General features: G+C 44.1%; 2 protein-coding genes across 7 annotated transcripts in view; both read left to right on the forward strand.

The window, feature by feature from the left end:
* The window catches only part of hdac5 (histone deacetylase 5), a 34,788-nt gene extending 21,051 nt beyond the window's left edge, over positions 1-13,737 (forward strand). For all 6 annotated transcript variants that reach the window (XM_062531621.1, XM_062531626.1, XM_062531623.1 and 3 more), the window contains 14 exons: positions 724-889; positions 1,197-1,330; positions 1,918-2,038; positions 3,044-3,093; positions 3,427-3,534; positions 3,769-3,824; positions 4,105-4,192; positions 4,602-4,721; positions 5,375-5,472; positions 5,811-5,929; positions 7,570-7,703; positions 7,998-8,082; positions 8,438-8,591; positions 9,216-13,737. In XM_062531621.1, coding sequence (XP_062387605.1) covers positions 724-889; positions 1,197-1,330; positions 1,918-2,038; positions 3,044-3,093; positions 3,427-3,534; positions 3,769-3,824; positions 4,105-4,192; positions 4,602-4,721; positions 5,375-5,472; positions 5,811-5,929; positions 7,570-7,703; positions 7,998-8,082; positions 8,438-8,591; positions 9,216-9,255 — 1,473 coding nt within the window. In that variant the 3' untranslated portion in view covers positions 9,256-13,737. The remainder of the gene's footprint in view (positions 1-723; positions 890-1,196; positions 1,331-1,917; positions 2,039-3,043; positions 3,094-3,426; positions 3,535-3,768; positions 3,825-4,104; positions 4,193-4,601; positions 4,722-5,374; positions 5,473-5,810; positions 5,930-7,569; positions 7,704-7,997; positions 8,083-8,437; positions 8,592-9,215) is intronic.
* Positions 13,738-15,397: 1,660 nt separating this feature from the next.
* Positions 15,398-25,380, forward strand: lsm12a (LSM12 homolog a). The gene is made up of 5 exons (XM_062531628.1): positions 15,398-15,571; positions 19,647-19,780; positions 20,284-20,393; positions 22,834-22,960; positions 23,458-25,380. Exons 1-5 carry the CDS (start codon positions 15,403-15,405, stop codon positions 23,551-23,553), a joined length of 636 nt encoding a protein of 211 aa, XP_062387612.1. The 5' UTR covers positions 15,398-15,402; the 3' UTR covers positions 23,554-25,380.
* The last annotated feature ends 1,024 nt before the right edge of the window (positions 25,381-26,404 follow it).

The raw sequence follows: 26,404 nt of genomic DNA on the forward strand, positions 1-26,404 counted from the left end.
ACACACTCGCACACACACACACACATACACACACACACACTCTGCCTTTTGAAAGTTGCTTGTGTGCACTGCACACGTGCGCTGTGGTCTTTGTTTAGAGTGTTCTGTTTATTCTGCTCAAGGCTTAATTTAGCTCCACTGTGCTGATCTCCCCCCTCTGTTTCTCTTTCTCCTGTCCTGTCCCCTCCATCTCTGTTTTTACTCCCTCTCTCTCCTCGGGCTCGCTCCTCTCTCCCTCCCGCTGGTGCTTGTGGGGATGTTTTTCTGTCTCGTCACCCTGAAAGGCCAACTCTTACCTTTTACGTTTCTGTTTTTTTTATTTCTTTCTTTCTTTTTTATTTTTTGTGGAACTTGTGTGAGTGACAGAGATACTGTCAGCTCTTTGTGAAGGAAGCATTCAGTTGTGTTGACACACAGGTTAATTGGTTAACTTTTCATCAATCGCACTGCAGTTGTAAGGGTTTCATTTGAACAGGAATGTGTAAATATGTGAGCAAGATACAAAGCAGATCAAGACCTTGTTCTGCTTTCCATTTTAGTAATTCTTCAGTGCTTCAAACACTGTCAATAGCTTGAGGTTATTGAGATACAGAGATTTATCTTTAATCTTTAATGATAAAGGTTGGCTTCAGGAAGCTTAAGAAACCTGACATTAGCAAATGGAAAAAAGTCTAACAAGTGTCTTAATCATCTTCATTGTCTTTCTGTATTCTTTCTCCGCAGTTTTCAGACCAACACCACATTCAGCAGCTCAATGTGTTCCAGGCCTCTCTCTCCATCACTGGCATGCCCCACAGACCCCTGGGAAGGGCCCAGTCCTCCCCGGCCACTGCCAGTCTTAAGGGAGCCCCCATGGCAGAGATCCCCATCAAGCACCTCTTCACTACAGGTAGCCAACACTACACATACAACTAGAGCTTCGCCATTCAAATTTGACTGAGTGGGTTCTCGTAGAATTGCATCTATCAAATGGAGCTGCTATTTCTCCTCAGATGAGTGCCAGTAGGTTGTCCATTTTTCAGAGCAGCGTTGACTCTCTATCTCTCTTGTCTGTCTGTCTGAGTCTATCTCTCTGTCTCTCTCTGTCTGTCCACGAATCCATCCATTCTTGTCTTGTCTCTGTCTGTCTGTCTGTCTGACACTTCTTGTAAACGGTTACATATTAACCCCTCTTGGCTCTCTCTCTCGTGTGGCAGGGCTGGTGTACGACACGCTGATGCTGAAGCATCAGTGCATGTGCGGCAACACCCACATCCACCCGGAGCATGCGGGCCGCATCCAGAGCGTCTGGTCCCGGCTGCAGGAGACCGGGCTGCTGGGCCGCTGTGAGGTGAGACTGCAGTGCGCCCCCTGCTGCCCTGGAGGACCACCGGTAGCCTCTCCACACTCTGGGTGCCTCTCATTCGTCTTTTTATGCATCCTCCCCTTCCTTCCTCGGTCCTCGTTCCCACTGATCTAGATAAAGAATGATGGGGGCGTCAACAATGGGATAGTCTATCCAGTGTTAGTTGTAGATCATTGGGAACGAGCCTGGAGGACCGAGCATCGAGGATCGAGGAGAGTGGTTGAGAGGCACCCTCTGTGTGCTGTGTGTGTGGTTGCAATGAAACATCCACATGTAGTGCCTTCGCTCTGATGACAAACTGACAAAACTCAGGGAAATGTCCTTTGTAAGATTCGGGCGTCTCATAGAAGACAAATGCCACACAGACACTTCTCTTTAGAGATGCATTCACTTGTTTGTTTGGTAGATCATCAATGGTGCCACTGCTGCCATCAAGCTCAATCAGTTTTTAGAGATCACTCTGGCAGTTTCTCTCCCAGATGATAATGCCTTGTGTTGTGTTGTGTTGTGTTGTGTTGTGTTTGTTTGTTTGTTTGTTTGTTTTGTTTATCTGTTTGTTTGTTTGTTCACAGAGGATCCGAGGCAGGAAGGCCACTCTAGATGAGATTCAGACGGTTCACTCAGAGTACCACACTCTGCTCTACGGAACCAGTCCTCTGAACAGACAGAAGCTAGACAGCAAGAAGCTCTTAGGTGAGAACAAAGCCATACACACACACACACACACACACACACACACACACACCATCAATTCATGCACCAATATTATGAATTGCGAATAATTTCAATGTCTGTGTATTTTGTATTATTCATGTATGGGTCGTATCAAAGATCCTTCATTACTGACAAGATAGAGCAACATAATGCATCTCTATGGAAGCAAAATTCAAACAGTTCCTGTCTGCTTAAAGAGGCGTGTCACAAAGACGTCATAGTGGGATATCGATCTCTGTCAGATTGGCAAGCAGTACAGTTCAAATGCTGAAATGGTCGAACGTTTGCGCCTCTCGCTCCACTTTAACCCTCTCTGGTCGTATTCTGTATGTGCAAAAACCTGTTCTGAGATATCAGCAGTACGTATATTTTATTAGCAGTAGCAGTGGTGCAAGGCAGGGCTTTTACCTCCAGACGTTTAGTGTAGTGTGTCGGGGCCTGGGTCTGTGGGCTAGACCTGCTTCCAGACAGATGATGGTATTTTTAGGACCAAGAGCCCCCCCCCGCCCCCACACATGCACACACACCCATAACCCTCTGCCTTATATCCCCCATCCCTCCTCCTGAATGAGTGTGACTCACCATGTGACGTGTGTGTGTTGGGAGGAGCGGGGGGGGGGGGGGGGGGGTCAAGATAGAGGGATTCTCAGGAAGATGGCACCACGGGGGTGGGGGAGATTGCGGGTAGGCATGGCAGTGAAGACGTCAGGGTGCGCGTCAGCAGAGTCGTGCCTTCAGTCATACCCCAGTCTCTAGTTATCACACCCCTAACCTATCTCTGGTATGGATGCATATCTCTGAATAATAGGCAGACACTGCACATACTGTATACCCCCCCCCCCCCCCCCCCATAGTCTGGAAGCCTCCTCTGTCTCTTAAAACATGCCCCTCGATCGGGCAAGTCACTCAAATAGCGAGTTCATGGTGAATTGCTTGATTGCTTTTGAATTTGTCACTGATGGAACGTCTGTGTTTTCTCTGCAGGGCCGATGAGTCAAAAAATGTACGCCATGCTGCCCTGTGGAGGCATCGGGGTGAGTTGCCCTTTTTCCTGAAAGTGGTAGAGTCACTTCTCAGAAGGCTACTTAGAAGTGTACTTTATACAGTGTATCATTGTTTTCAGTATATCCAGTCAGAAATGCATTGATCCCTGATGAAGTCATGATGACTAGTCTTGTTGGTGACGGTGTTCACTATGTAATGGTGAGAGAGAGAGAGAGAGAGAGAGAGAGAGAGAGAGAGAGAGAGAGAGAGAGAGAGAGAGAGAGAGAGAGAGAGAGAGAGAGAGAAAGAGAGAGAGAGAGAGAGAGGAGAGGATAGGATAGGATGAGTGGAGCAGTGCTTGATGTGTCTGTTGGTCACTGCAGGTGGACAGCGATACAGTCTGGAACGAGATGCACTCCTCTGGGGCAGTCCGCATGGCTGTGGGCTGCGTCATTGAGCTGGCCTTCAAGGTTGCCGCCGGAGAACTGAAGGTGAGACACACACACACACACACACACACACACACACACACACACACATAAATATATATGCACACACACCAACACACACACACACACACACACACACACACACATGCACACACACATACACACATATGTTGCCACTCCCTCAGTATAGAGAATGTCCAAAATTACCAAAATGTCTGTCTCTAACTTTTGCACCATCGTTTCTTCTCGTCTGTCCTCGTATTTCTGAACAAACAGAACGGTTTCGCCGTGGTGCGTCCACCTGGGCATCATGCAGAGGAGTCCACAGCCATGTGAGTAGCCCTGTGGAATTGTGGGTAACGGGAAGGAGGGGGGTGGCAGTTGATTGGTCAGGCTGATGTCACCGAAGGCTGCTGACAGTGGCACTTTGTTTGAGTCTGAAATACTCTACTCCAGAAGAGGAGCTGAATTATTCATAACTGAACATTCTGTGTTGTTCCACCCTTCTACTTTGTGCTTTATAAAAAAGGTTTATATATATCTGTGTGTGTGTGTGTGTGTGTGTGTGTGTGTGTGTGTGTGTGTGTGTGTGTGTGTGTGTGTGTGTCACAGGGGGTTCTGCTTCTTCAACTCAGTGGCCATTACAGCCAAGCTCCTGCAGCAGAAACTTGGAGTAGGAAAGATACTCATTGTAGACTGGGTGAGTGTTCAGCCCTCTGCCTGCATTTAGTCCCCTTGACTACTTCTCTCCTTCTGCCTCTCCTCTTGTCTTCTCCTTTTCTTTCTCTGCCTTTTTCATCCTCGTCATTCCTTCTGCCACCTAGTCCGTTCTCTGTTTGGAAAATCTCTAATCATATCCATCGAGGCAGTAGCTTTTTCAGATGCCTAGACATTAGCTCATATAAGGAGATCCGTGAAATGCTACATTGGCTGGTGTGTTAGCAGATGCATGAGCTTATAGGGAATCAGAAAGAGCAGAGAACCTGTTTGCATAGCTAAGGAGAGCTAGAAGTTAAAGTGTGACATTTTCTCTCTTTTTTATGGTAATATCCTTTATAACACACTTCCTCTCTCGATCCCTCCTTTTCACTCTCTTCCTGAAACCTTAGGACATTCACCATGGCAACGGGAGTCAGCAGGCCTTCTACAACGATCCCAATGTACTCTACATCTCCCTCCATCGCTACGACGACGGCAACTTCTTTCCCGGGAGCGGCGCTCCTGAGGAGGTCAGTAGTGGAGGTCAAGGCTGAAAGATGAGGTCACAGGTTTTCAGCCTGAGGCCTTCAGATGAACCTCAGTCTTCATTACCATGAGAAATAGAAATGTGTTTGTGAAGTCATTCCATCCTATATTCAGGAATACATCAGCTGCATTAGTATTAGTATTTCATTTGAAATAATATGTAGTATACCGTCATGGTGGCAGTATGGTGGTTTGCATGAAATAAACTCTAAACCAGCTACACAGCCATAAGTAGCCTAATGCATAACATGTAAACATTGTATAACATAGCACTGTATGAGCTAACTGTAATGAAAGGCTTCGCTAAAGAGGTGAATATGTGGAAATGAGATGAAGGGGACAGCAGTGTTCACGCCGGCTCCTGAGGACTCGCGTCCTGAATGGGATTAATTCCGGAACCATCTGTGCCTCCAGTATGCTGCCTCCAGCATTAGCCAATTAACAGCCACCCCAGACTAATTTAGGAAAGACTACAGCAGCACAACCACACAGCTCGCTCAGGCTGGGGGGTCCACCCTCAAGGACACTGTCACTGCTACAGTCGAGTGGCCAAGAAGTGCTTAGAGCTGCTTTTCTCTTCTGTGTGTGTGTGTGTGTGTGTGTGTGTGTGTGTGTGTGTGTGTGTGGGCGTGTGCAGGTGGGAGTTGGGCCAGGTGTGGGCTTCAATGTGAACATTGCCTGGACGGGTGGAGTGGAGCCCCCTATGGGTGATGTGGAGTACTTAACAGCCTTCAGGTATGTCTGTCTGTCTGCATAGAAAATTAGAAATAAATCAGTATAGAGCATTTTCAGCAGTAGATCTTTCAAAAGAATTCCTACAACGCAAGGACAAAGAAGCTTCTTGCTCTGCATTGTAGAAGTAAACATAGAATGCTGAAATGACAATTACGATTAATACAAAATGTAGCCAACGGACTATAATGTGTTTATGCTTAGCAACGCTGAGTTCACAGAGTCCATTCATTGATCTAACAGTCTTGAGGATGACACACCCCATCTCGTTCAGTTTTGCTGGTCTGTGAGGGCATCCGTGTGATTGGTGCGGTCAGTGACTGGCTTGTCTGTTCTCGTAGGACCGTGGTGATGCCGATCGCCAATGAGTTCTCTCCGGACGTGGTTCTGGTGTCGGCCGGCTTCGACGCGGTCGAGGGTCACCAGTCCCCTCTGGGCGGCTACAACGTCACGGCCAAGTGTGAGTAACACTGCAGCATCTGCAGCAGCTCACCACGTTCGCCCCCCCTCCTCCACGTCTTCCTGTCTCTCCCTCGCTCCCTCTCTCCTGCTCCCTCTCTTCCGCTCCCTCTGCCTCATTCACTGTGTACCCTTTTCTCCCTCATCAGCTCCCTCTTCCTCCCTCTCTCTCACCATCTCTCTCCATCTCATTCAGTGTCTCCCTTTCTCCCTCTGTCACCATCCCTCTTTCTCGCGCTCTCTCCCAGAGATCCGTCTCATTCGTTATTTCCCTTTCTCCTTCTTTCTCTCTCTCACCATTTCTCTCCCCCTCTTTCTCCCCATCTCATTCAGTGTCTCCCTTTTCTCCCTCTGTCTCCATCCCTCTTTCTCCCTCTCTCTCTCTCTCTCTCTCCGAGATCCATCTCATTCATTGTCTCCCTTTCTCCCTCTCTCTCACCATCTCTCTCTCCCTCCTTCTCCCCCTCTCTCTCTCTCTCTTCATCTCTCTCTCCGTCTGTGTCCATGTGAGCACTCCTCACGATTCATTCACCGAGAAGCCCACCCTCCTGCAGGCTGCCATGACTCATCGCTCCCCTATGCGATGTTTGGCTGGAGACTGATCATTTGTGCTATGTGTGAACACTGGCGCTGTGTGTGTCTCCTAGAATCCTCCTCTCTGTCCTTTACTCCTCTTCTTCTTCGCTTTTCTTGACATTATGTACGTGTGTGTGTGTGTGTGTGTATTTGTGTCTGTGAGTGTTGGCGTATGAGTGAAGCCTGTGTTTTATAGCTTGTGTCCTCAAAAACATGTTCCCGTCCACAACCCCCTGAACAGAAAACAACTGACTCACATCTGGGCTCTCTGTTGACTTCTTTGCCTCTAGCGCCCTCTACTGACACCCATTGACTGTGACGCTCTTGCGCATTATTATTACATGTCACACAGCGGCAGTCCTATTTTCACACCACTGGTGCACGACGCAAGGCCACCTGCAGAGCGCACACGTCCCAATTCCCAACTCGAGCCGCCACGAATAACATTTCCCGCGGAAGGTTCCAGATCTGGAGCCAGAAGCTCTGACGTTGACATCAGTTCCTGTCAGGAGCAGTGAGAAGATGACTCACTCGGTTAATATTCAGCGCTAATATGAGCATGATTGTGTCGTTTAGTCACCGGGACATGTACTGGCAGTCAAGCAGTCCACCGGGTAATTTTAGTGAGTGTCTGGCTCTGGCAAGACGTCGTGATAGAGTACCAGAGCAGCATAAGAAAAGTATTAGCGCAGGATTGGCACATAATGACAGACACACTACGCTTTGAGTCAGTGAATGGAGCTGTATCATCAACTAGTGGGTTCTTTGAGAACACAGTAAGAAGATTTATAACAGAAAGACAGGCGCAAACATGAAAGTGTTATGGGACAAATGAACACATTTAATGAATTTCATTTAACATACATTTAATTAAATGGCACCATTGACATCTGTGTGTGTGTGTGTGTGTGTGTATTTCTGTTTCTGCGTGGTCACATGGGTTTGCCCACACAGTGAAATGATGTAATGATGCGATATCTTACCTGTGGAATAGAGGTGTTTGATAACTGATCTTGTGGTGTTGTGTGTGTGTGTGTGTGTGTGTGTGTGTTTTGTGTTGTGTAGGTTTCGGCCACCTCACAAAGCAACTGATGACGCTGGCGGGGGGGCGTGTGGTTTTGGCTCTGGAGGGGGGGCATGACCTCACAGCCATCTGTGACGCTTCTGAGGCCTGTGTGTCAGCACTCCTGGGAGATGAGGTATTCACATATGGACACACACACACACACACACATACACACACATGCATCGCCTCCTACTCGTTCCTCCTACTCCTGTGTACTGTAGCTGTGCCCACACATACAGACACGTGCATGATGAGACACATGTGCACACACACACATAGAGCCATGTTGTATGTGCTGAAATACAATATCAAGTAAGGTCCATAAGCTAGCAGTACATCAGTATATATCATACATAGGATTAACCAGGATACTTTGATTAACCAGTTACTGACAATGTGACCATTACTTTAACCCTTGTGATGCCAGCTGGAACCTCTGCCAGAGTCCGTCCTGCAGGAGAAGTCGTGCCCTAAAGCAGCCGCCTCTCTGGAGAGGGTCATAGAGATCCAGAGTGAGTCTCACCTACACTTGCACTGTGCTGCCTCTTCAGACACACCCTCAGTCCGCCATGTTGGCTCCATGTAATTCCCATGCGGTATCAGCGGCCCACCAGTGTGGCCCTGTTAGTACCAGGCGGATCAACTGTTTCTTACACTGGCCAGATCTGTTCCAGTTTATGATCGATTATTGGTGGTATTCACTCAGTCTTTTTTCTCTCCGTCTGTGTTCTTGTCTTTCTCTGACTCCATCTCTCAATCCTGTTCTTCCTGTCCTTCTCTCTGTCCCTGCCTCTTGTTCTGTCTTGCTCTCTCTCTGTCTCTCTCTGTCTCTCTCTTTCTCTCCCTCCTTTCTCTATCTCTGGCCAGGTAAACACTGGAGTTCCCTGCAGCGGCTGGCTCCTACGGTGGGCCAGTGTCTGCTGGACGCCCAGAGAAGAGAGAAGGACGAAGCGGACACCGTGACGGCCATGGCCTCGCTCACGGTCGACGCCGAGCAGGCTGCTGTTGTCACGGAGATCAGGTGCGGTTCGCACATTGCAGATGCACGTGTCTCATTTTTGTGGCAACCTTCTGTTGCTCTACTGTTGTCACGCAGGAATGGGAAAATGACAATGAAATGCCTTTATCGATAGAGCATCATCACTGCACTACTTACAGTTTATCATTTAAAACAGTGAATTTATAGCCCAGAAGCTGGTCCAAATGTAACCCTGCCCACAGAGGTCGGGAAATTCGAGAGAAAAAACCTGAGAACTCTGTAGCCCAATCAAATCGTCTGGGCAGGCTTTATACGATAATGAATAAGTGAGAACAGTGAGAGCAATGGTGCCTAGTCATTCATGTCACTTGAGCACACTTTTGTTTTTGTTTACAACAAAAAGGCCATCACTAGAGAAGCTAGATGTTTTAAATGTTGCTATTGCGTGTTTTGTCCAAGATATTGACAGTGCAATAACTTAAAATATGACCAGATCAACTCAAATTCTAGTTGAACTAGAGTATGGCTACATCAGGCTAGTGAAATTAAAACAGTGTTTTTTACTGACGTTGTGTGTGATGTTGCTATACTTTTGCATGTTGATGGAGAGCACTGTCAGTCAGTAATATTCACTTCCTGTCTCCCTGTTCCTGTTTCCTGTTTTAGGTCAGTGGAGGAGCCTATGGAGGAGGAGCCGGCGCTTTAGGACAACTGGATGTGTCGCGACCTGCGGCAGTTCTTTTGTCTCCAGCGACTGGGCGGCAGTGTCCCAGAGTGACTTCTTTCCCCTCCTCACACACACCCCTCCTCCTTCCACCTCTGTCGGGACCTGCGACACATCGCCTCACCTGTGCCTGCATCACCTGTGTCTCACACACACACACTTGTCTCCAGGTCAGCGTACTGGCGTGTTTGTGTGTGAGTGTGTACACACGTGTGTGTTTGGGTGAGGGGTGATTGGTGAGAGAAAACAAACATGCACTCGCTCTCTCATGGGGCCAGTGGGAGACTTTGTTTGATTGGCTGGTGGAAGGGCAGGAAGAGGCGGGACATTCTGCTTATGCCTTTGTTTATATGACACTTATTGTTCTTTTTTTGGAGCGAACTACAGCAACGACAACACACAAAAGACAATGGCACTGGCATATTGTCATTGGAACGGCTGAAGAGGCTATGTACATTTCCTGTGCTACTTTTTCAAAGAGGAAAACACAACAGTCGTCAGGACATTTTCAAAATGGAAAAAGCCAACAAGCAGCAAAAATATTTCAACAACCTTATGTATATGCTCAATAGCTCATACACGTGTACACGCATAAACATTGACACACGCACTGTAACTTACAAACACTGATCCCAAATATGTTCCCAGCTAAATGATAACAAAGACTTTGAAAACTTTTGGGCTCTCTGTCACAAACATGCATACCTCTTTCCTCTACTTGTCTATTGGTTGGAATACATGTTTGTCTGTACAGTAATTTGTTCAAAGAAGCACACAATCGTATATATGGATACGATGTATGTATAGGCTTATATGTGGTTCTGTATGTGTGTCTTGTAAACACATGCTTGATATATATTTATATATAAATACTGTACAATATCTCGGTCATGTGTTTGATAATTGCTGTGGTTGGGCTTATGTGGTAAGAACCATGCAGGAATCCCCCTTGACAACCGTTTTTCTCCTCTAATTTTGGCCAATTGATTTTTGAGGCTGCTGTGCCTCCCACATTATCACAGTAGATACAAGACATTGTCAGGAGACGACAGATTAATTTTGGACACACACTCTGACTGGTCTTGTCACACAGAGACACTAACAGACACACACTCACGCACAAACACACACACACACACACACTTACACAATGACACTTAACCCGTTGGCAGCCCTGTTTGAGTAGGAAGCAGTGGCTTTGCTAAGACTGTATACCCTGACCTGTCCTGTCCCTGACCTACCAATGGTGGGTACTCAGCGTGACAGAGACGTCTTTTTAAAAAGAACTTGGTGCCTTTTCTGAGACATAATAATACTAATGATGATAATAATAATAATGATGATGATAATAATAATAATAATAATAAAAAACACCAACAATGGAATGGAGAAAGAAAAATCTGCATGTTTTACTCTCCTCTTTCACTCAGTTTTTTACCATTTATCTTGTTTAAGTTTTGAAGTTTTGGTTGTAATTGCCTTAAGTTTATTTTTTTTGTTAGCCATTTTAGCCATGCAGGCAATGAGCACAGCTTGGATTCCATCTCTCTCTCTCTCTCTCTCTCTCTCTTCCTCCTCTTCATCCCTCTCTCTCTTCCATTTGTCTCTTTCTCTCTGTGTTTGTGTCCCTCTCTCTTTTTTGTCCGAGTGCAGCTCCTTTTCTAAGGGCTATATGGTCATCTGGCCTGCAGCCTGAATTTGTTTTTGTTTTTATTTACATGTTGATTTGTATGTCCATCCTCTGCTCTTGGGCAGCCTGCAGGACACACACTAACAAACTCCTGAATACGACCAATCCGTATGTGATTTCCCTTCCTCTTGGCTGTAGATATTGTATGCGTTTTCCATTGCCTGCTCTCCTCCTCAGGAGGCAGAGTCAATAATGAGCTATTTCTTTTCCATTGGTTTTGAGAGGAAAAAAAACTGTACATGGTCATTTTTTTATGGAAATCTTTTTTTTTTTTTTGTAAAAAAAAATATATATATATATATAAAATAAGACAAAAACAGATATCAGTGTTAATCCACAGCGGTTGGATTCAACTACTTGCTTATCTGAAAAGAGGCGTAATGTTTTGGGAGAGAGCATAAGCACAGTGTATTATTTGTGTTTTTGTTTATTTTTTATTGACGTCTTTGTTTTTGTCACTGCACAGGAATGTGGAACAGCCCTTTGTCAGGGAAAGCTCTGTTCCCTTCAGAACTGTCTAGAAAAAAAAAAACACACAATGGTGATTTCCTCTAGGCAATAAGGTGTAGCACCACTTAACAAAACCATAAAACACACATACACTCTTAACCCAACAATACCACAAGGTTCTTGGTGGCGTGTTCATCACCCCATGTATTGAACTCTTCCTTCAGGCTTTTGCTTTGTGGTTTGTGCAAATGTCGGCCTGGGTTGCTGTCAGGTTTGGTTCAGCTACCGATTGAGTGGCATCCTCTGCTTTTTTTGCAGTTGCTCGGGGACAGAGATGATTCCGGGCATTTTGAGCTGTTTTGCCTTGAGATCATCCACCGTAGTGATGGGTGTTGGACGCTCAGCAGTGAGAGAGACCCAATAGAGTGGATGTGGTGCATTATCTCTTTACCCTTTTTGAGGCATTGCTGTTTTCAGAGCAGCATTTTCTTTGTGGGTCTGTGTGTGTTTCAATTTGTGTTGAATTTCTAACACACATTTCTTGACTCGTATCCCTTGTTCTTTTTTTACTTATTTATTTGGAGTCAGAAATGATTGCAGAGGAAATTTGCTTTTTTTTTTTCTTTGAAAAAAAAAAAAAATACTAAATCCAGCCAATAATTGTTATGTTTTCAAGTCTATCCAAACGTGTTCACAACCCCTTCTCCTGATGATATCTTACTGTTTCTTGGAAGTCAATCATACTGTACATCTTGTACACTGACTATGGCTAAAATCACTTTGGATCTAAGAACATGATGGCGGGTCACTACCAAACCTGTTCAACAGTGTGTTACTAGATGATAATATCACCATGCGATTGTCTTTGTGGAAGCTCTTTGTAAAATTCTGAATATCCACCTCCAGTTGGCGATGTCACCAAACATTAGCCAACACGCTTTTCTCCACACATATACATACACACACAGTTACTTCTGTAATGTTGGCATTCATCATTGGTGGACTCTCATTGGAAAATGTGTGCCTCAGCATCACAGGATTACTGAGGTATAAATAGGAGGTTGGTTCTGCAACACTTTGTTTGAAACACATCTTAAACTGTCGATGGCCAGCGTGAGCACACACACACATACTGTAAAATACACACACTTCGTCCTCTCCCATGTGTGTGATTACTATGTATGGGGACATGCTAACTGTTTCAGGAACTACTGTGACCTTGTTTTGTAATGGTTTGATGTTTAACACTGACCATTTGAAGTTTGTGCTGCAGTTGTACATCTTCGACCCATATTGCTTTTCAACATTTATCGGCTGAATAATTCGGTGGGAGGAGCTTAACCAGAGGACTGTTTTCATGACCGACTGGGCTTGTTACACACACACGCACGCCCGCACGCACACACACACACACACACACACACACACACACACACACACACACACACACACACACACACACACACACACACACACACACACATCCCAGTCTGACAGATATTGCAACACTTGAACAGTTTAAAATCATTAACATACAGGATGTTGGGAAAAAAACACACTCACAGACACACACACACACACACACACACACACAATAGAAATAGAAACTGCAGTTTCATTCAAGTGGCCTCACAAACAGTACAGCAGATACCTGAAGACATCCATATGTGTGTGTGAAAGTGTGTGTGGGGGTGTGTGTTTCTGAAGATTTCAGCTCATTCACCATTGATGATAGCTTTATTGTTGCTGCCACACTATTTTGCTATTCAGTAAATATGTATATTTATTGATATTTCATACGTTGTGTATATGTAGTGACCTATGATCGTCAAGGTTTAAAGAGTAATTGTATATTTTTTGACTTTTGAAAGAGAGGTGTCTCTTACATTTGTGTCCTTCCACTGCATTGGTGTTTCAATCTCCACTTTCCGTGGTTGGAAGTTAAATTATGTGACTGTCTTTTAACCTTATATTTTTAATGTACTTTGTCCCCCCCCCCCCCCCCTCTCTCTCTCTCTCTCTCTCTCTCTCTCTCTCTATCTATCTATCTGTCTATCTCTCTCCCCTCTGTCTACTCCTCTTTTCCCTTTTTCTCTTCTCCTCTGGTCATATTAAAATGCCGATGTTTTGAAATGATCAAAGCACATTCCTTAATTTCTTGTGTTCTCTTTCAAATGCTTTCCTGTTGCGACAATACAAGTGTGTATACTACTTGTTATACACGTGTATATATAAGTGCATAAATGTGTACACATGTGCAATACACGCTATTTGAGCAATCTATTACTGTGACTATTCTTCATTAAAATCGCTGTCCCTTTGAATCAGCTCTTTGTTTCTCCTTGTGTTCTTTTTGTCGAAGCATTGGACACAGCTTCCACTCCATGGTGGCAAGTGTGCAGTCGCAGAAAAGATCAAGGGGAATTATAAAGTCTCATACTTTGTATTATTTTGGGTGTCTGTGTACATTTTAAAGACCCTTTCTGATTGCTTTCATTTTAATGTTGTTGGCCATGAATTCTTCTTTCTTCCTTTCTCTCTTTTTTTAGGTGCCTGTTGTTTATTGGTCCAAAAACTCAATAAAGCAAATCACTGCTCCTGTACATCATACACTGAGTACAATTGCTACTTGTCTGTGTTGGAGATAGACTAAAAGAAGGAAGTAGCCTTGCTGAAAAAAACTACCTGACCAGCTTATGGTGGTTTGCTGCATGGTTGACCAGCTTGTTGACCGACTTATTTGATCACCCTATAATGGTTGATCAGCTAGGACAGCAAAACTCTTACGAAGACATACTTTCAGGTGCTTTACCCAATTATGAAAAAGGCAATTCAGCTGGTTTTCCTTGTCGCACTCCCTCAAGATGGTCATTTTGTGTTGCTGGACTTACATTGGTTTAACTGGCCATATTAGCTTATGTTGGTCTTTCTGGCCACCCAGCATGACCATCTTACACCAACAATGCCAAGCTTGGCAGGCTGGTCACCAGCATGATCTTCTTACTCCACCTGGTCCAACCAGCTACACCAACAGAGACTAACAAAAGGGGGAAGAAAACCAACAAAGACCAGCTAAAACCAGCTACCAGAATAAACGTGTCAATGTCAAGCTGTTTTTTTCAGCAGGGAGAGAGGACACCTTTTATTTTAAATCAAGTCATTGATTGGCTTTATGCATGTGAAAATATGTCAAGGATTCACTGCAAGTCTTTACATAGGCCCTACTCTAAATTCATTTCACTAAAAAAACACATTGGAAAAGAGTATAGTGGAACAATTCAGCGTTATTACTATAGCCTACTATCCAGCATTTAATTTCTCCTAGTGAAAGCAAAAAGGACAGCACTGCATGGTTGAGCCAAGGTGAACCCATGTTGCCCTCTCTCTTTGAGTGTGTTGAGTAACCTACACTGTCAACATGGTGAACTAAGGCTGTAATAGCCTGATTGACCTTGAGATTATAGTGGGTCCTTTCACCTTTGTTGGTCCTCTGCTGCAAATCTCAACCCTCTCTCTGGCATTCATTCACGTTGAGTTCCATCCTCTTTCTCTAGCCTTCTACAGGTCATTCCTGGTTTCTGCCATTAAAACCAGCTGATAATATATGTCTAATGGATTGGCCTATGCTTTATGTATTTATTTATTTATTTTACAGTCACCTGACAAGCAATTTCTTCTACTTTGGGGTTTACCAGCAGTCTGCATCTGCATTGACAATTTAATTCAGCCTGCTTAATTTACAATCACCTGCCAGCTATTTAATTTCACATTGATTTATCACTGTCAGTCCATTTCAGTAGGCTACCAGTACCTTATCTGTCCACTTTTAAACGGGCAAATATTTATTTCGCAGAGCAGCGTTAATCACTTGCCATGGAACGTGGCGATGTCCATACCTTTCGTAATGGGCCTAATGAATTTCCGACCATTCATAAGGTCCATTCATCCCGATGCTTGAGGCACACCCTTGGCCAGTGACGTGATTACGTATGTTTACGCAAAGCTGGCGCTCCGGTTTCCTGGCGGAGAAGATGGCGGCTCCTGGACCGGGGGAGTATTTTAACGTTGGGAGCCATGTCTCATGTCTTACATGCTTGGGACAGCGATTGCAAGGAGAGGTTCTCGCCTTTGACTACCAATCGAAGATGCTGACCTTGAGTATCCTTTGGTATTTCACGCTGTCACTGATTTGGCTGTGTCTTCGTTTGCAGAGGAGGCCTGGGGTTACTGGTCACTCTTGCCAAATAGAGATCCGCGCAAGCGTAGTTGGGACATCTGCTAGCAAGCTAACATTGATTAGCTTTTCATCTACTCCGAGTTAGTAAACCATTGTCAGATAATGTCAAAGGTTATACAGGTTTGAGTTTGTTCCACTGTTGTTTGTAATGTTGTATAGTGTGGACAATATTTGACCAATTGTTTGGCTCTGGATGGCAGTGACTGCTTTCTTTGCTATCTAACGTTGCTAGCTAATAGTTGGCAAGGTCTCTTCTTGTCTATGCTCTGGACTCGTGAATGTATCTGCCAACTCTCACCAGGTTTCATTTTAGCAGCTTAGCCACCTTGCTATGATGGCTAGCTAGCCAGCAGCTACGGCAAGTATGTTTGCAGTGCCAGGATCACTATATGGCAGTTGTAAAGGGGCGTAATGGTTTTAGTAGTGCTTGACAGTCGTTTTCTGTCGGCTAACGGTACTGTTTTAGTGGAAACTTTGGGCATCATTCTATGGCTACCAATGTATGTTAATTCAGATGGCTCCTCTTTTCCTAAGTACATTTAGCATAGTCAGTGATGTCTTTTAAGATTTCAGGTGACAGGCGAACGTTAGGTTAAGCCAGACAACGTTAACCTTAGCAAGTTAGCATGCCAAGCCCGTTAGTTAGCTTGCTACATACCGACCGACAACCTAAAGATCCCCTGACGATTCTGACGACTATTCTGTCGAGGCCGCTAACATTCATTTGCTCGCTGTCTAAGCTGGCTAGCCATACGCAATACGCACACCATATTATGCACGTTGTGCTGTTCGTTACGTCCCTGAATTTGCTAGCTAGGTAACGTTAATGATACTATGTGCTGCTGAACTTTAGCTGGCTAACTATCTGACCAGCAAGCTTAGCTTAGGTGTCCTGCCAGGTAATTGATTGCGAGGAGAAAGCGCAATATGTGCTCCGGCTACTACTACTACACCTTTTACTTTCATTTCGATCTTACGCACAATAACGCATACAGTGTACGCATACAGTGTATGTCAGAAATTCATCAGGAGCTGTACACATTTTGCTGACTGTGATTATGCATAGCAAGCCAATGTCAGATCAAATAAGAATGTGCCTACTGAGCAGCTATTGGCTGCATGCCAGTATCGAGTTGCATCATTCCATGTCTTGTTCACACGTTATTTTCTTATCTCCCGGCCTTTGTTTGTGAGAGGGGGTGCTGCGACATTTTCTAGTCCGAAATCTATAAATCGACCTAAAAAAAATCGTAGGCCTACGTTTTTGTTAGTGGCAGCCAGGGTGTAGTAGTACGAGGTACCTGTTGACTGTCATGGCACCTATCGTTTTATTGAATATCCCCAATTTTAATCCAGCAGACAGGCCGAAGATGGTCATACAAGACAGACCCAAGCCATTGCATCGGAACCTTTGCACCTTTACTACTTACCATGCATCCACTGTGCAATGCATATGTTTAGCATTGAAGTAGGATAAGGATGGGAGCCAGAAACCGTATTAATGATTGTTTTGTTGTGTTTTAATTTACTGTAGCTCAAGATTGCCCTGGAGTAGTTGTGCTCATGCACATGATACGGTTGTGTTCTGTTTTGATTTATGTTGTCTATGTGCCAACATGAACATGCTTAAATTCCTGTATGTGTCACGTTTCTGAAGACCAGGATGTACCTCTGTCAGGGGTAGTGCCCTAGAGCATCATGTCAGATATCAGGGGGACATGTCCGGGTTGAAGGAGGGCGCTGATTATGTGTCAGGTTGTCAGGTTTCAGTGTGTGAGGGTAGAATTTTGTCAGATAGATATCAGATAGTAACAGCATTTGTGTCAGTCATGATGCATCACATTATCACAATAATGATACATCATGCACATTTTCTGAAAGTTCAGTGAAAAACAATGAATATAAAGAGCTACATAGAAATACTCAATGCTGACCACTCTCAGGGATACCCCACCTTTGTATATCTACAGTTACTAGCAGCTTTGGGTCATGCAAGTTGTCCACACTCTCCCAGTGGCCTAGTGCTCTACTTTGTGTGTGTGTGTGTGTGTGTGTGTGTGTGTGTGTGTGTGTGTCATTTTGTACTCTTCAATGTACATTTGTAATGGTTTGTTGTTTAGATTTCTGCTATGAAATGTCGTTGTGTGACATCTTCACTATTCTCTTAGAAAATCCATGGAAAGGCTGTGGTTTAGTTAATTCAGTAGCTAGTTCCAACCTGTAGTGTATGCAATTACACTAGTGAAAGTTAACACCTTTGATACTGTGGTACTAAAAGCATACCAACAAAACACGTTGGGACTAGTATGAGGTCCTTTTGCCTCAGGTTTTAAAGCCTTTGCCAGGGGGTCACCTTTTGTAGTCAAAAGGTCACTGTCTGTAGATGGCACACCTCCAAAGACTAATGAAATTAGCGTAGGCAGGCAGAAACAAAAAAGTGATCCTGTGATGTTCTTGCATGATGGACTGAGATTATACTTAAAGCTCTCTGACTGAAGGGGCAAGCACTCAAAGTGCCCTCAGTTTCTGCATTTATAGCCAATTGCTAATTTGCTAACATGTCAGCTATTTACTGCAAGCCAGCCTTGATGGCACATTTAGAAGATTTAACCCTGTCTGTGTTTTTCCTTTCTTTCTATTTTTTCCCTTTCTGTCCTCTTACCCTCCTCCATCTTTGAACGGCCTGGACCCAACAGTTCCATTGTTGTGTTGTCTCCTCAGGCCCTTTGGGCCAAACACCCTCTAGGCTAGTTACCAAGACTACCGCTAAAGGTTACACTCGGCACGTTGGGGGCGGCCATTTTGCATTCGGCGCTGAACTTGACAGATAGAATGTGGTGCGTGTTGGGTGGGAGGAGTGGGGAAACCATTTTTATAGCTCTTAGAAGGAAGTCTGGCTTTGAATGGGGTTCTTTGTGGCGAGGCCATGGCCTTGACAATGCTTTGATTATCAGAGGTGTCAGAGTTGAGCTCTTTTGTGTCTACTATGGGCTCACATCTAGCATCCCATTAAAAAAGTGTTTCTTCTTAAAGCTGCCGTCGGCAGCATTTTTTTAGTCATATTAGCTTGAACTGTCATGGGATTCTGGAGGTAGAATATTAAATAGGCTGATTAAGAAAAATCCCGAATTCTCTAGCTCCCTCTGAAGCCTGTAATCGTGCTTGCAAAAATCGAGTGCTCCCTATTTTGTTTAAGCAATCACGTTAAGGGGGAGGAATCGCTACCTGTCAGTCACAGCTTGTGCACACACTGCTATCCAACCGTTGCTACTCTGCTGCTCACGTACACAACCACGTCTCCAGAGGGGGAGGGGTTTGGGGGGCAGTTTGGAGCTTTAAAGAGGTTGGGGGAGGGACCTGAAAGTTGTATCAGTTTGAATTTTCCGACTTTAGACTCGGAATTTTGAAGGCTTGCCGATGGCAGCTTTAAACTTGCATCCATACAATATTATTATTTGTGTAATTAATTTTCAATAGACACAAGTACTCATACAGCCACATGTAGTGCTTAAGTTGCATGATGTGAGTATTAGCAATTCCAAGGTAATAACACATTGGTTGGTTACCGTGTTATATTTGAGTGTATATACAAAGAGTTGGATAATATTCAGGGAAGGATTGTTTTGTCTTGGGAATGGCAAGACACCAATAGGTTGTAATGTTTTTCTCAGAACAAATGATGCGCACTTGGCTTTTACTGCCCTATTTTTTTCTGTCCAGTTTGCAATAATTTAGTCTTTCTGCCCCAACTTCTCCTTTCTCTTCTGTGTGTCAGTCTCACAGTCATACCTCTTGTACTGCTATTTTCACCTGATATGTCGACACAAACACTGACATTTTTTGTCATTCTCCTGATCTCTTGTGCACACGATCCTCTCTCAAATCTAAACACACACACATACACACACACACACACACCTACACTTACACCTCTTTTAATGAGATCCCGTGAAGAGTTCCCCTGTGGTGGTCCTTAACTCACAACCCCCCTCACAGAGTGTCCTGCTGCCAGTGGAAAGCCCAACTTGCATGATGTAGTCTTGATCAACCTCGCCTACGTGTCGGAGGTCGACATCATCACTGACCGCACGGAAACTCCGCCCCCGCTAGCCTCGCTGAATGTCAACAAGGTAACGGCAAAGATTTCGTGTAACGGTTCGGTGTTTCCCACACATAGACTAATTTGTGGCGGTGCGCCACAGATTCAGCACCGGCCACCACATATTGTGTTTATTTTTTATTTTGTTTTTTTATTTAAGATGACTAGCTGAATTATTGTTAAATCCGGTTAGCATCATTAGTACACATTTTATTAAAACTCTTGCATTCAAGTTGACTGACCATCTCAATACCAAGGTTTTTCGACTCCAAGACTTAAAAGGGCCTGTCCCAAGGAGAAAAAGTATTAGCTTACCTTAAAACTTAAACATACGTGGAGAAACTGAACAGTCCAACCAGTAGAATATGATAAGCTTTTAATGCATGCTGGTAGTTATGAAGTACGCAAGTTATTTTGGCATCTGAGTTGTTCCACTTGGTGAGTTAGTCCACTATGGTCTATTTGGTTTACTTTGGATTGTTGTTGTGGTGATCTAGTTGTTGACGTTAATTTTTGTGTTTGTGTTTCCTGTAGCTTGCCAATAGAGCCCGGATGGAGAAAGAAGACAAGTTGTCTCAAGCTTATGCAATTAGTGCTGGAGTCTCCTTGGAGGGTCAGCAGCTATTTCAGACCATACACAAAACGTAAGGCACAGTCCATTCACAGATACTGTAAACAAACACTAAACAAATATTATAAACAAACATAGAAGTGATGCACAGTCTACGCTTAAACTACAGTACAGTTAAGCACAAATCTGGGTCTACAAATGCTACACACCAAGGCAGAGACCAAACATATTCTCTCTCTCCTTCACACTCCCAAACAGTGGTCTATTCTTCACTAAAGGCTTAACTGGAAGGTTTAATTTTGTATTGATATTTTTCAGCAGTGATTGAACCAAAAATAGAAAAGAGAATTGTGCTGGTTTGTCATGACAGAATGCCGTTTCTCAGAAAGGAGGAATGAAATTGTTGTTGACATTTTCAAATACAAACCAATCATCAAAACCAAACCAAACATGTATACACGTATGCACACACAATATAAAGTGTAACTATTTCCAGGTGAGCTCTTCTAGAAATTGACTGTTGTGATTGTCAGAACCTAAAGGACAATACTGTGCCAAGTATGCACATCGGATGTGGATCAAGTGAGTTTACAGGTTTATAGTGCCTATAAAAAGTATTCACCCCCCATATTCCCCCTTTTACGGCTTTTATCAATGTCATATTGATCAATATAATTTGGTCTATTGACCCCCCCCCCCCAAAAAAAAAAATCCTATTTAATGTCAAAGTGAAAACAAATTACTACAAAATGATGTTAATTAGTCTATAATGAAAAATAAGGGATTGCATAAATGTTCATCCCTGACCAGTGCCTGACCTAAATGGAAAGCAGGTCGGCCAATTGATGCTAGTAGTCAAAAATATTATGAAGATCGCCTCAGTGCAGTAAATGTGTATAGTATAGAATTATATAAAGACATTGTGTCTGGAAGGTCAAGTCACTGGTCAGTTAGTATTACCTGGCTATATAATTCTACCATGAAGACAAACGAACACTCCAAACAACTAAAATAAACCCTCATAGCATAAGTGAGGGGTGGATATAAAAAACTTCCCCTGGAGCTGTTACCACAAATTGAATGACCATTCAAGAAGAATAATGGTGGGGGAAGCCACCAAGGCACCTGTGACCACTCTGAAGAAGTGAATTGCTTCATAAGCTGAGATGGGAGAAACTACATACAACTTTTGCCCAAGTTGTTCAGCAGTCAAAGCTCTATGGGCAAGTGGCAAAGCTGTTCTCGGCTCATTTAAAGTTTGCCCAAAGACAGCTGGGAGACTCCAGTCTAATCAAACAACCTTCCATTTGACCTTGAAGTTGAGCTTTTTGGCCATCAGACTAGATGCTATATTTGGTGACATTGCACATCACCAAAAAACCCACCATCCCTAATTTTAAGCATGGTGGTGGCAGCATCATGCTGTGGGAATACTTCTCAGCAGCAGGCCCTGGAAGGCTTGTTAAAGGTAATCGTAGAGTTAATTCAGTGAAATATATGGAAATTCTGGAGGATGATCTGATTCAGTCTGCAAGAGAGCTTCGACTTGGGAGAATATTTACTTTCCAGCAGGACAATAAGCTGAAACTTACAATGAAAACTACTCTGAAATGTTTTAAAGACAGCAAGGTGAATGTTCTGGTGTGGTTGTGTCAATGCCCAGACCTCAAACCTATAGAAAATCTGTGGCTGTACATGAAAAGGGCTGTTAACACCCAATCCCCTTCTACCTAGACAGAGCTTGAGCAAAAGCAAAATGGAGTAAAATTGCAGTATATCTATTATATATATTTGCATCATATATTTGTAGTCAATTAACATTACTTTGTAGAAAAAAGAGGCAAAATTGAATTGATCGAAATGTAATTTATGAAAGCAGTAAAAGGGGAAATATCCAAAGGGTGACTGAATACTTTTTATAGGCACTGTAAGTGTAAGTGCTTGCTATCACCCCAGTGCATTAGTCTGGCTATCACCATACTAAGCTCAATCTTTTAGGATTGAACATTAGTATGGGGAGGCTGCGCTTTGTTTCTACTGTACAAGAAGCGTGATCAATGGGCATCGTTCAAATGACTCTGTACGCTTGGATAGTCCTTCAACCAATCAGACCAACGATCCAGTGTGTCTTTTGGATGCTAGTTTCTGATTGGAGCCAAAGGTTCTGGCAGGGAACAGGGGAGGTAGACGGTAGGGAGGTTTCCAGCCTGAGCTGCCGGGCGAAATCCAAATTCGCCGGAAGTTCAGGCAGGGTTCACCCAGCCTACCAGTGCATTACACTCAGAAAAGAAGAGGGGAAATTGTCCTCAAAAATCACACAAAAAGATGAATATCTGACTTATATGTGTGTGGCATGATCACATGGACACATTTTTTCCCTCTTTATCCTCCTCCTCACACACAGACTCTTCGTGTGTCTGTGTGTCTGTGTGTGTGTGTGTGTGTGTTTGTGTGCACATCACATATGCAAACGTGTGTTGACATCCTCAATATTTTCTGATGTTTCTCTGCAGTATCAAAGACTGTCGGTGGCAGGAGAAGAACATCATTGTGATGGATGACGTGGTCGTCTCCCCGCCTTACCAGGTGGACAACTGCAAGGGCAAGGAGGGGAGCGCTTTAAGTCACGTACGCAAAATAGTGAGTCTGATATGTCAATTTCACCCATAATACAGTATATTCAGACACTCACTCACGCATGTCATCTATAGTGAACATCTGAAAACCCATACCCATCTACATGTTTACTCTGTGTGTGCGGCTCGCTTGTTTAAAAGTGCCCATTTGATTGTGAGAGTGGTTGTGCATTGAGCAAACTATGATTGACTGATGTGTTCACTGAGAGATTCGTGTATGGACATTTTTATCTGAATAACTCTAGGATATATCACAGCTTTCAGAGTATTTGCTGACCAAATATCAGTTGAATGTGCCTTTGGTTCAAGAGTTCAGTGGGTGATGTCTTGACCTTTTCTCATTACTACTTTCTCTTGCACTATTCTATGTCACATCACTGTGGCATTTCTACCTCTCTTGGCCTCCTTCTATCTTGGCTTTCTTTCCTTTCACACACTCTCTCCCTTCTTGGCTTCTCTGCTAACCTCCCTCCCTCCCTCTTGACCTCTCATTATCTGCAGGTTGAGAAGCATTTCCGGGACGTAGAGAGTCAGAAGTCCCTTCCGCGACCACAAGCACAGCAGACACAGAAGGACTCCTCCACGTTATCATCCTGAGCAGAGGCAACCAACCAACCAACCAACAAACAAACAGACAGACGAACAGACGACAAGAAAGATCAACACCACCACGGCGAAGGCAGTTCCTCCTTTTTTTCCCCCTTCCAAGTTTTTTTTTTCCCCCCCCCATTTGATTTTTGTTTCTGCTCTCCACAGCCTGAGCAGCAGTGTCTCCGTCGGGGTGGGAGGGGGGTAGGGATTGGATGAGGTCTCGATGAGATGTCTAATGTCGATCTGTTCTCGAGGGCAGACCAGCACGTCCTCCGTTATCAGGAGGAGGGGAAACTATCCCCCAAGGTTTTTTTTCTGTTTTTTTTTTTTTTTTTTAAAGAAAGATAATTTAATTAAATAAATATCTACCCCCCTGCCCCTCCTTACCTTGAACCCCAACCCCAACCACTCGGCCAAACACCAGTAACCCCACTCCTCTCCTGAGCTCTACACATGAGCTCATCTGTTCATTCTTTCTCTTCTTGTTCATCTCCTTCCCTCTATACATTTCTCTCTCTTTCTTTCTCTCTCTCTCTCTCATCCCCCCATCTCCATCAATCAACATGAGCAGCAGAAGGAACACAATTTGATTTCCGTCTCGTCACCCTGCCTCTGTCCCCACATTTGCCCTTTGAAAACAACTATATGACAACCAAGGACAAAAAAAGGTGGCTTTGAAACGCAGCGGACGGAAGACTGCAAGGACCCTGTGTTTACAGCGTGACTGAGAGTGGTGCGCAGGGTTTAAAAAGCGCAGCTGCAAGCGGCACTTGTTTGGAGCCATCAGCCGACAGGAAGTCAGTTCCGCGTGTGAAGGGTGGAAAAGGACATGGGAGTGTACTTGCATGGGCAGGTCTGTTTTTCCCTTGACTGGTTCTGCTGAAGGTAACAGTGTCATCCCTCACTTCCGAGGGGAAAAGGTTTTGTTTTTTTGTAACTCTTTATATTTTGCCCACTTTTCCTGAATGAGTTTGATCCAGATGAGAAGTTGGACAGTTCTGTTTTTTTTTTTTTTTTTTTTTTTTTCCCTATGTTTTGTTGAGGAAGGGCTTTACAGAAAGGGACAGGACATGAGTTTCAGTGACTGATCTTTGAGCTGATCTTTGAGTCTCTTTCTCATGGTACACCTCAGGAGAGGGAGCATGGTGCCCTCCCTCCCTTCTTCCCACCCATCCACAACATAGGGCTACGCCCCCCCCCCCCCCTTCCCCCCCTTTGCTTGCTCAAAACACCGATCTCTTCCATAATGGTCCTCGACTCTAAATTACAATACTTCTTCCACGACGGGACCACGGTAGTTTTTCTTTCTTTTCTGTTTTTAAGCTCTTCCCCACTCCATCCTTGACCGACATTTTCACCTGTGAGGTGTGGGAAGCTCCCCTCGATGCATTCCTGCTGCTTCTTTTGGCCTTTTTTTTTTTTTTCTCCAAAAGAACAAAACATCCAAGCGAAAGCCAGTGAAGACCGGGCTAGTCAACGCTCTCTCTCGCTCTGCTTTCTATGCTGCTGTTGTGGTGATGGCCGTTTTTTTGCGGAGAACGTGAAACGAAGAGGAAGAATCAACCCTGGCTCAACCCAACGCCCCTTTTACGCTTCCATGACCTAACAGCCCCCCGCCCCCCCCTCCGCCCCCTCCCCGGACACTATCAATGAACAGAAGCCGAGAGATGCGCTCCCACGCTGTGAACCAGTCCGACCTCACGGTGTGAGTGTGTATGTGCGTGCGTGAGTGTGTGTGCGTGTATGAACGAGGCTGCCGATGCCTAGGTTTCTTTCCCAGTATTTTATTTTTTATTTTTCAATAGTAACATTAAAATAAAAAAGTGAAAACAATCCTTCTCTTTGATGTATGGTTTTCTTGTCTATGGATTAGCTGGTCAGTCATGACTTAAAAGGTAACAGACCTAGATAGATAGATAGATAGATAGATAGATAGATAGATAGATAGATAGATACTTTATTGATCCCCAAGGGGAAATTCAAGACCTGTTAACCTGAAGAGCTAAGTTGAATGTTTTCATCTTTGCTACAGTGTCCTTCATAAGGAATTATCAAAGATCAACCTTCTCTGGAATTACTTAAACTCTAAAGATTATAACCCTGGACTGATTACAACACACATGATGTACACGAAAATGTGGCTGAATTCAGTAAGGCAATGTGAATACGCATATGTGGCCAACAGATGGCGTAGAATCGCAGAATCTTTCCCCCCTTAGGTCCAAAATGTGAACCTGCCTCATGTAGTCCACGTTCTTTATGTAGCCTTAATGCAAACACAAACGATAAGTGAAGTAGCAAAATACGGAAGTTAATTTAAAAAGTAATTGGACCTATCGGTAATTTTTTTAACATGGAAATTGGTAAATGACATCCGAGAATGACCATTTGGCCGATTGTTGTTTTGCATGCGATTTAAGTAGGCCTAGAGAAGGATGAATTCAGGAGTTGTCATCGTCTTCTCATCTGACATGTGTCTGGCGCTGTCACTGTTAAAGCAGTCATGTCAGTCATAACGACCAGCTCGTTGTGGTGGCCCCTCTCCCTTTTAAATCGTCTAAGATTAAGTGTCATGTGATGATTGTTCCATCCTACAGACGGAAAGGGGATGCGCTAGGGCAGAATTATATTTTATTTATAATTTAAACACACGAGGGTGTCACGTTCCACTGATTGTCTACATCCATCTACGTTTTTGTGCTGTCCATTGTGCCATTAGGGTAAGGAGAAGGCTCAGTTCTCTTCTGGGGAATGACCATGGAACATCCATTTAAGGCTTATAAAGGCCAAGGGAAATCTTAACTTGCGCTCCCCATACACGCGCATTAAAGGTTTATCCTAGTGTGGACTACACACG

Source organism: Sardina pilchardus, chromosome 3, assembly GCF_963854185.1.
Source record: "Sardina pilchardus chromosome 3, fSarPil1.1, whole genome shotgun sequence".
In the NCBI taxonomy this organism is placed as follows: Eukaryota; Metazoa; Chordata; class Actinopteri; order Clupeiformes; family Clupeidae; genus Sardina; species Sardina pilchardus.